The 11,064-nt window shown below is 37.9% G+C and overlaps 1 protein-coding gene across 1 annotated transcript in view; it reads left to right on the plus strand.

Moving 5' to 3' along the window:
• LOC107565391 (probable E3 ubiquitin-protein ligase HERC1) overlaps window positions 1-11,064 on the plus strand; it is an 85,822-nt gene that overhangs the window by 29,917 nt on the left and 44,841 nt on the right. Inside the window, exons 17-25 of the mRNA XM_016250615.1 lie at window positions 165-336; window positions 2,298-2,595; window positions 2,678-2,756; window positions 2,842-2,890; window positions 5,846-6,084; window positions 8,149-8,346; window positions 8,504-8,624; window positions 9,281-9,521; window positions 10,136-10,290. Of these exons, the coding sequence (XP_016106101.1) occupies window positions 165-336; window positions 2,298-2,595; window positions 2,678-2,756; window positions 2,842-2,890; window positions 5,846-6,084; window positions 8,149-8,346; window positions 8,504-8,624; window positions 9,281-9,521; window positions 10,136-10,290 (1,552 nt within the window). The remainder of the gene's footprint in view (window positions 1-164; window positions 337-2,297; window positions 2,596-2,677; window positions 2,757-2,841; window positions 2,891-5,845; window positions 6,085-8,148; window positions 8,347-8,503; window positions 8,625-9,280; window positions 9,522-10,135; window positions 10,291-11,064) is intronic.

The raw sequence follows: 11,064 nt of genomic DNA on the forward strand, positions 1-11,064 counted from the left end.
TGATTGTAAAGCGCTCTGGGTGTGCATCATTCATTCATTCATAATAAAATATAATATAATGACTTTCCCTACCTCCCAATTTCTTTATGCTGATGCACACTAACCAGGGACAAAGTAACATTAACCAACATTATCACTGTTACTCTGTGTTTCATTGTGTCCAGGCCTCATTGGGCTCCCAGAGCCCCAGTGAGGAGAGGCAGGAAGCGGGCAGTTCTGGAGAGCAGACAGGAAGAGACACAGATCCCAGCAGCCTGAAGCCCCACACAGCTGAACACAACCAGGACGATCCCTTAGAGGAGGAAACGCCCAGCATCAGCAGTATGTACCTGCCGGGTAAACATGCTGCTTTCTGTGTTCTTCCCTCACAGAGCAAGTGTGTGCTTCTGTTGAAATATATACCAGAGGTTTCTTTGTCTCAGAATGAGGTCTGTTTAACAATCTTAGTGTTGTGGTGTCTAACCAACTTTTTTGGGGCTACAGTTCTGGAATTAAATACTTAAAATAATTTATTTCCTTTAATTCAATGCTTCACTTACTCTCTTAACTTGTATTAAAATATATGTAAAAACATTGTCACACAGGACATTTGCAAAGTTTTTGATTTGTGTTTTTGTATGAACATGCACTAGGTTTTTGTCAGGACTTTGCTGTTTTGTCATTGTTCTAAATAGTTCAACTTTTAAAAAGACATCTTGAGACACCTATCGTCTTATGTATAAACATTTAAGATTGCATGCTATCAATAGATTTATCATGGTCAGTGTAATTTTAATATCACTGATACACTATTATGGGTTTTTTAATATTTTGAATTTGATTTAAATTGATTATTTTCGGTTTTCATTCATTTTTTTTGTTTTTTTTAAATGATGTAGTATACATAAAAAAACTATCTTTTTTTGAGCTTTTTTGTTGTTGTTATTTTGGTACTTAAACTTATTTTGCCAAGGCAACAGTTCTTATTCCTTTTAATTGTTATATTTTATTTCAAGTAATGAAAATGTTTTAATGATTTAAAGGTGACGTATCATGAAAATCTGACTTTTCCAGGTTTTAAGTGCTATAATCAGGTCCCTGGTGCATCTACCAACCAAGGAAACGTGAAAAAGATGAACCCAATCACTTTGTTTAGGCAAGCCTTTTTCCGCAAGCGTCTGAGAAAACGAGCGCGTCTGATTTCGCTCCCTTGGTGACATGGCAAAGGGATCTCATTATAATATTACCGCACCTTAATCTGTAAATGTAATACACCCATAGCACAGTCATTGTGTTTTCGCAAAGCGAAAACGGTGTACCAGCTCTAATGTTATGGTGAAAGTTTGAGCAAAACATGCTAACTGTTCTGTCTTTGGCTGCACAGAACACTATTTAGAGTCCCAGCCTCAAAGGAGACAAGACAGCAGTGGATTTATTGATTTATTTACTGTATATTGCTGCTGCCACACAGATCTAAAATTTGCAAATTATTTCCCAGCTGTTTACCTTCACCGACATAACTGACTGTTTTTGTAACTCGTGTGTTTTTAACGTAAACTTGTGTTTGAATGAGAACTTAGTTTAGTGCTCACATGCTGTGTGCACAGAACACTATTTAGAGTCCCAGCCTCAAAGGAGACAAGACAGCAGTGGATTTATTGATTTATTTACTGTATATTGCTGCTGCCACACAGATCTAAAATTAACCCGCTATTTATTTCCCAGCAGTTTGCCTTCACAGACATAACCCACTGTTTTTGTAACTCGTGTGCTTTTAATGTAAACTTGTGTGTGAATGAGAACTTAGTTTAGTACTCACATGCTGTGACAGCAGCTTTCTGTCCGTGTGCAACGGATGTGTGCGCTCAGAAAACCGTATATCAGAAGTTTAAACTCATATGGTTTAAAACGCATGATTTCAGCGCGATAAACATAATCAAAACCAAAACAGATGTTTTTAGCAAGTCCGAGCTGTAATGGTGCAGCTCTATTCTGAAATAGGGGGAAGCTCATTTGCATTTAAAGAGACAGGCCCGAGAAACTGCGAGTTTCTGCTTCCACTCAAAATAGGCATTTTCAAAATGATATAATAAATGATCTATGGCGTATTTTGAGCTGAAACTTCACAGACACATTCTGGGGACACCAGAGACTTATATATTGTAAAAAGGGACATACTATGTCTCCTTTAAGTTTTAATTAACCGTAACAACCCTGATCATTTTTGGGATTCATGTGACACTATTGTCTCTAAAATACTCCCTCTGGTGTTGTATTGTGTAATTGTGAACTATTTGCTTGTGTCCTCCTCCCCGCAGAGGTGCTGCAGTGTTTCCTGGCCACCCGTGAGGCCATGCAGCTCCAACAGAACGAGACTGTGTACGAGTCGTCTGGCACTAGCACGTTACCCAGCAGCACTGAGAGCCCTGGGACGCCAGACAGGGAGCCCCCCCAGCATCCCTGGGACCACCACAGCATCACCGACCAGGGCCTGTCCTTCCCAGCAGCCTGCCACCTGCTGGTCTCACGCTGCCTTTTCCTGCTGCTGGGGGTCCGAGCTGCTTGGCAGGAGGAGAGTGTGTCATCAAAGACGCCCACTGAGAGCAGCTTGGCCAGGTTTGTGTTGTGTGCAATTACAAACATTTGCATGTGTGGGTGTGAAACAATCTGAATGTGATAAATCTCTTTCACTACATAGATCTCCACCCTCCTATGAGGCGTTAGGATCAAAGATGGAGTTACAGTCTTCTTCTGAGAGAAGATTCAGTGAAAGAGAGGTATTTATGTTTCTCATGTTCCCACTAGTTTAATATCAATGAATTCATCTCTTGATTTTGTTATTTGTAATCTGTTTTGTCACAGACACCAGATGAATCTAAAAGCTCCTCAGGGTCATTCAAAAATAAAATTGGTGAGTGGTGTATGAAGTAGCATATTATTTTATTATAAGTTTGATCTCATATGTCTGATCTCACACATATTGGATCTATTGCATGTTTCATCTCTAGCATGACTGATATCGCCTGTCTGATCTCACTCATCTGTAGTTTTTAATTTCTCATGTGTCTCATCTCGCATATGTCATCTAACATAACTGATCTCTTACATATCTGATCTCACGCATGATTTCTCACATCTGATCTCAGGTATTTTATCTGATCTCACACATAGTAGATTTGTTGCATCTTTAATCTTTTACCCATCTGATATTGCATGTCAGATCTTTAACATGTCAGGTTTTTTACATGTCTGATATCAACTGTCTGATCTCATGTTTCTAATTTCTAATGTGTCATCTCATATGTCTCGGCTAACATAACTGATCTCTCACGGATGATTTCTCACATATCTGATCTCAGATATCTTACATATCTGATCTCACACATACAGTGGGTAAAATAAGTGTTGAACACGTCACCATTTTTCTCAGTAAATATATTTCTAAATGTGCTGTTGACATGAAATTTTCACCAGATGTCGGCAACAACCCAAGTAATCAACACATACAAAGAAAACAAAACAAATAAGTTCAGAAATTAAGTTATGGGTAATAAAATGGAATGACCCAGGGGAAAAGTAATGAACACGCTTACTGAAATTACTTTGTACTAAATCCTTTGTTGTTAATGACAGCTTCAAGACGCATCCTGTATGGAGAAACTAGTCATGCATTGTTCAAGTGTGATTTTGGCCCATTTTTCCACACAGTCTTCAAATCTTGACGGTTCTGTGGGCCTCTTCTATGAACTCTGATCTGTAGTTCTTTCCATAGATTTTCTATTGGCTTCAAGTCAGGTGATTGGCTAGGCCATTCTAGCAGCTTTACTTTCTTTCTCTGAAACCGATTGAGAGTTTCCTTGGCTGTGTTTGGGATCATTGTCTCGCTGGAATGTCCACCCTTGTTTCATCTTCATCATCCTGGTAGATGGCAGCAGATTTTTATCAAGAATGTATCGGTACATTTCTCTATTCATCCTTCCTTCAATTATATGAATTTTGCCAGTGCTACACCATGATGTTTTGGGGTGATGTGCAGTGCCATTTGTCCTCCAAACATGGTGTGTATTATGGCATCCAAAGAGTTTAATTTTGGTCTCATCTGACCAGACTATATTCTCCCAGTATTTCACAGGCTTGTCTAAATGTTCTGCAGCAAACTTTAAACGAGCTTCAACATGCTTTTTCTTCAGCAATAGAGTATTGCATGGTGAGCGTGTATACAGGCCACGGCGGTTGAGCGCATTACTTACTGTTTTCTTTGAATCAATTGTACCCGCTAATTCCAGATCTTTCTGAAGCTCTCCACAAGTGGTCCTTGGCTCTCTGGAACATTCAGAAGTATAGAAATCCTTCTGTAACCAATGCCATCAGTATGATTTGCAACAATAAGGTTGCGAATGTCTTGAGAGAGCTCTTTGCTTTTACCCATCATGAAATGTTTCTTGTGTGACACGTTGGTAAAAATACACCTTTTTATAGGCCATCAGTTGGGACTAAACCAGCTAAAATTAATTTCCACTGACAAGGGGCAGGATTGCTTTCTAATTACTGATAGATTTCTGCTGGTGTCTTGACTTTCCATGCCTTTTTGCAGTCCCCCATGTTTTCAATACTTATTCCCTGTGTCATTCCACTTTATTACACAGAACTTAATTTCTGAACTTATTTGTTTTGTTTTCTTTATATGTATGGATTGCTTGGGTTGTTACGACATCTGGTGAAAATTGTCAACAGCACCTTTAGAAATATATTTACTGAGAAAAATGGTGATGTGTTCAATAGTTATTTTACCCGCTGTATGTGTAATTCACACTGAAAAATGAAATTCATATTTTAATGCAAACATTATAAAAGCTGTGAAATTCATTTGAATTCTACTTCTGGTAACACTTTAGTATAGGGACCAGTTCTCACTATTAACTAGTTGCTTATTAGCATGCCTATTATTAACATATTGTCTGTTTATTATTACTTATAAAGCACATGACCATATTCTACATCCCTAATCCTACCCAGTATCTAAACTTAACAACTACCTTACTAACTATTAATAAGCAGAAAATTAGGAGTTTACTAAGGCAAAAGTCATAGTTAACGTTTCGTTAGTGAGAATTGAAACTTGAAAAATGAAGCGTGACACTACTTGATCTCATCTCCTTGCATCTGATCTCACATATCTTACATATTTAATATCTGATCTCACACATAGTGGGTATTTTGCATCTTTGCATCTTTTTTTACCTCTCTGATATCACAGTTCAGTTCTTTGATGAAACCGTTTTTTAATGTCTGATATCAACTGTCTGATCTTCTGTTTCTAATTCCTCATGTGTTTCATCTCACATGTCTGATCTAACATAACTGATCTCACATATTTGATCTTGCATGTATGAATTCTCACATCTGATTTCAAATAGCTTGCATATCTGATCTCATCTCACACATATTGGATTTGTTGCAACTTTTACCAGTCTGATCTCGCATGTCAGATCTTTGACGTATCTGATGTGATGTATGATCTCTCATTTCTGATTTCTCACATCTTACATGTCTGAATTCACATATATCAAATAATGCATCTCTTATATTTCACCTGTCTGATCTCACATATCTGATCTTTCATGTCTGATCCCACACCTGCTTTATCTTGCTTGCCTAATCTCATGTGATCTCTAATCTAATTTCTGAGGTCTTATGTCACACATCTGATCCCACACATCTGATCCCACACATCTGATCTGATCTCGCATGTCTGATAACTCGCATTACATTTTTTTCTCTCTCTTCTTTCACATAAACTATAATCATCAGTTTTAGTTAGCTTAAATATCACACCTCTGAGCTAATCAGCCTTGTTTCTTGCAAGGCCTTCCACTCTGTTCTTTGGGCATCATGAAAGATGCCTGGGAGCGACTGCGACAGTGCATCAGTCCCACTACTGTGCTGTGCCCGGGCGGAGGTGGCACACCCATCCTGGGCCAGGTCTTCCATTTCCTGTGTAGGAGCCTCCTTCAAACCTCTTCTCTGGTGGACAAAGATGGAGGTGCACATGTGGATCCCAAAGCCATCACCATAGCCATGGCACAGCAACACCAAAGAGCTCAGGTGGGAAATCCATTGCAGATCCATTTTACTTTCAATAACTAGATGTAGAGACACATCGCAGTTGTTTTCATACCCTCCATCCAGGTTCGTTTTACTGTTTTCTTTGAATCAATTGTACCCGCTAATTCCAGATCTTTCTGAAGCTCTCCACAAGTGGTCCTTGGCTCTCTGGAACATTCAGAAGTATAGAAATCCTTCTGTAACCAATGCCATCAGTATGATTTGCAACAATAAGGTTGCGAATGTCTTGAGAGAGCTCTTTGCTTTTACCCATCATGAAATGTTTCTTGTGTGACACGTTGGTAAAAATACACCTTTTTATAGGCCATCAGTTGGGACTAAACCAGCTAAAATTAATTTCCACTGACAAGGGGCAGGATTGCTTTCTAATTACTGATAGATTTCTGCTGGTGTCTTGACTTTCCATGCCTTTTTGCAGTCCCCCATGTTTTCAATACTTATTCCCTGTGTCATTCCACTTTATTACACAGAACTTAATTTCTGAACTTATTTGTTTTGTTTTCTTTATATGTATGGATTGCTTGGGTTGTTACGACATCTGGTGAAAATTGTCAACAGCACCTTTAGAAATATATTTACTGAGAAAAATGGTGGCGTGCTCAATACTTATTTTACCCGCTGTAGATTTGTCGCGTCTCTGATCTTTAACTGTCTGATATTGCATGTCAGATCTTTAACAAATCTGATTTTTCACGTCTGATATCAATTGTCTGATCTCACATTCCTTTTTTGTAATGTGTCATCTCATGTGTCTCGGCTAACAAAACTGATCTCTTACATATCTGATCTCACGTGTGATTTCTCACATCTGATCTCAGATATCTTACATATCTGATCTCACACATACTGGATTTGTTGCATCTTTGATCTTTAACCTGTCTGATATTGCATGTCAGATCTTTAACATATCTGATCTTTCACATGTCTGATATCAACTGTCTGATCTCACGTTTCTAATTTATTGTCATCTCACATCTCATTGAACTTAACTGATCTCATCTGTAAGTTTCCTTGCATCTGATCTCACATATCTTACATATTTAATATCTGATCTCACACATAGTGGGTATTTTGCATCTTTGATTTGTTTTTTACCTCTCTGATATCACAGTTCAGTTCTTTGATGAAACCGTTTTTTAATGTCTGATATCAACTGTCTGATCTTCTGTTTCTAATTCCTCATGTGTTTCATCTCACATGTCTGATCTAACATAACTGATCTCACATATTTGATCTTGCATGTATGAATTCTCACATCTGATTTCAAATAGCTTGCATATCTGATCTCATCTCACACATATTGGATTTGTTGCAACTTTTACCAGTCTGATCTCGCATGTCAGATCTTTGACGTATCTGATGTGATGTATGATCTCTCATTTCTGATTTCTCACATCTTACATGTCTGAATTCACATATATCAAATAATGCATCTCTTATATTTCACCTGTCTGATCTCACATATCTGATCTTTCATGTCTGATCCCACACCTGCTTTATCTTGCTTGCCTAATCTCATGTGATCTCTAATCTAATTTCTGAGGTCTTATGTCACACATCTGATCCCACACATCTGATCCCACACATCTGATCTGATCTCGCATGTCTGATAACTCGCATTACATTTTTTTCTCTCTCTTCTTTCACATAAACTATAATCATCAGTTTTAGTTAGCTTAAATATCACACCTCTGAGCTAATCAGCCTTGTTTCTTGCAAGGCCTTCCACTCTGTTCTTTGGGCATCATGAAAGATGCCTGGGAGCGACTGCGACAGTGCATCAGTCCCACTACTGTGCTGTGCCCGGGCGGAGGTGGCACACCCATCCTGGGCCAGGTCTTCCATTTCCTGTGTAGGAGCCTCCTTCAAACCTCTTCTCTGGTGGACAAAGATGGAGGTGCACATGTGGATCCCAAAGCCATCACCATAGCCATGGCACAGCAACACCAAAGAGCTCAGGTGGGAAATCCATTGCAGATCCATTTTACTTTCAATAACTAGATGTAGAGACACATCGCAGTTGTTTTCATACCCTCCATCCAGGTTCGTTTGGAGGCCTTGTGTCAGATTTCCTCTTTCTTGTCAGAGATGGAGGAAAAGAGTGTCAGCTCTCTAGCGCCTCCTCGTTTTCCAGGCCTCTTGCAGTCAGTGCAGCTGCAGTTCCTCTCTGGCTGCTTTGGTCTGGGAGCCCCGATCACCGGCAGTCTAGCGGCACCTAACAACAAGATTCACCATTACACCGTAAGACACACTGATAATGACATTTCCTCAAATACAAATCACAAATTTTTCCAAATTTCATGCATGATTTTTTTTTTCTTGACTTGAACATCTCCCTTATAGATTAGGCCTATATTCTCATTGAAGTATGATGTTTGAAATGTTGGTTTGTGTCTAGGCTGGGACTCAGTCGGCGCCCATCAGTGTTCAGAGGGAGTTACAGTCTGCAGCTCACACGCTGTACCAGCAACTGGTGCGTGTGCTCAGACAGAAAGTGGCACTAGAGAGAGAACAGGCTGGTGGGTAACGCTTCTTACTCGAGCATGTAGCATTTGTCTAAATGCACAAACAAAGTATTAATTTTTTTTTATAAATGTTTATTTTTTTTGGCCATTTTTAGTTTTTTACAAATACTTAATTTTTTAAATACTTTTTATATTATGTAAATGCACATAAAATATTCAGTTTAAATGTAAATGTCAGTACTATTTTCATTATTTGTATTATAACTGAAATGTTTTACTAATATAATTTGACTATTATTTTATTTTTTATTAATAATGAGCAGCTAATATAAAACAGGGTAAATAATAAGTAAATTTAAATGAACCATTTTGTACTTTACAGTGCATTTTAATGTTAATAAAATGATAGACTTTATACAATGCCTACTGTACTATGCGCATGCACTTTTCATATCTTAGTTGGGGAAATAGTATTATTAGTGATGTTTATTTTATATTTTAATTACATTTTATTTTTATTTTACCATTTAAAACAGATTTTTTTTCTGCAATATTATCATTACCCACTAATTTAAATAGACATTCATTTGTGATATTGCTTTGTGGTTAAAATTTTGTTTGACTTTTTTATAGTTTGGCATAGTCCAAGTACTCTAATAATATGCCAGTTTGATTAAGTAGTGATTTAACATAGATTTGTCTCATTTCAGGCTCTTATCAGCACCTGCTGTTAGCTACAGTCTTCGCTCTGAACTTCCACTATCAGCCAGTGGATCTGGTGGTGATAATTAAATGTGGCGTCCTGGAGATCTTGTCCACTCTGACTGATAACACCTGTGTGCTGGTGAACCAGCGCTGGCTGGCCGCCTCCATGTCCGGTCACATGCAGCTCGGTGGGGCGGTGAAGCTGGCCGCTGCCAGACTCCTGCAGATATTCGCCATAGCGGCCAGGTGAGATTATAAACTTGATAATTAAATACAGAACGAGAAAATGCCTCCCATGATATGCTCTTAAAACCTCACATTTTGAATATAAGCCTTAGATAATCGTGCTCAAAGCATTCTTCTTGCTACATCATAATATTGCTTTAATGTAACAGTTTTGCATAGTAAAGAAACTCCAAAACACAATTTCATATGGATGTTTTGGTATCAACAAACATCCCCTCTGCCAGTAAGAGCAACAGTACCTGGCTGCAGACAATCTAGGTTGTACAGCTGCAGTTAAAGAAAACTGTGTGTGTGTTTCATAGCGGCCAGGTGAGATTATAAACTTGATAATTAAATACAGAACGAGAAAATGCCTCCCATGATATGCTCTTAAAACCTCACATTTTGAAAACTGATGCCTTAGATAATCGTGCTCAAAGCATTCTTCTTGCTACATCATAATATTGCTTTAATGTAACAGTTTTGCATAGTAAAGAAACTCCAAAACACAATTTCATATGGATGTTTTGGTATCAACAAACATCCCCTCTGCCAGTAAGAGCAACAGTACCTGGCTGCAGACAATCTAGGTTGTACAGCTGCAGTTAAAGAAAACTGTGTGTGTGTTTCTCCAGTTCCTGTGAAGAGGCCTTGCCATTGGAAGTGTCCCAGGCTCTCATGGATGTAATGAGCGAGCAGCTGCAGGGATTGTTACATGCAGTCCACCAGCAGGAGGTGCTAGAGAGGGATTCCACAGAGCACATCCAGGAAGAAACTTCCAAACAAGAAAGTCAGTCATTTCAACACAAGATTCAGTGTTTTTATATATATTTTATAAAACACTTGTCATAAATTTTAAATGTAATATTATTTTGTCATTGCATATTTAAAAAAAAAAAAAGTGTATATATATATTTTTTTTTACTAATTTAATTTTACATTATTTATTTATTTATCATGCTTTAATATGAGTAGGTAAAATAAAAGTAAAATAATAAATACTATTAGCTTAATTTCTAATGGACTATTTTGTAATTTACATTTAATCGTAATAATAAATTAAATTTTATATATATATATATAATACAGGTGCATCTCAATAAATTAGAATGTTGTGGAAAAGTTCATTTATTTCAGTAATTCAACTCAAATTGTGAAACTCGTGTATTAAATAAATACAATGCACACAGACTGAAGTAGTGTAAGTCTTTGGTTCTTTTAATTGTGATGATTTTGGCTCACATTTAACAAAAACCCACCAATTCACTATCTCAACAAATTAGAATATGGTGACATGCCAATCAGCTAATCAACTCAAAACACCTGCAAAGGTTTCCTGAGCCTTCAAAATGGTCTCTCAGTTTGGTTCACTAGGCTACACAATCATGGGGAAGGCTGCTAATCTGACAGTTGTCCAGAAGACAATCATTGACACCCTTCACAAGGAGGGTAAGCCACAAACATTCATTGCCAAAGAAGCTGGCTGTTCACAGAGTGCTGTATCCAAGCATGTTAACAGAAAGTTGAGTGGAAGGAAAAAGTGTGGAAGAAAAAGATGCACAAC

The sequence above is a fragment of the Sinocyclocheilus grahami genome, unplaced genomic scaffold (assembly GCF_001515645.1).
Source record: "Sinocyclocheilus grahami isolate Dianchi unplaced genomic scaffold, SAMN03320097.WGS_v1.1 scaffold999.1, whole genome shotgun sequence".
NCBI classification, from domain to species: domain Eukaryota; kingdom Metazoa; phylum Chordata; class Actinopteri; order Cypriniformes; family Cyprinidae; genus Sinocyclocheilus; species Sinocyclocheilus grahami.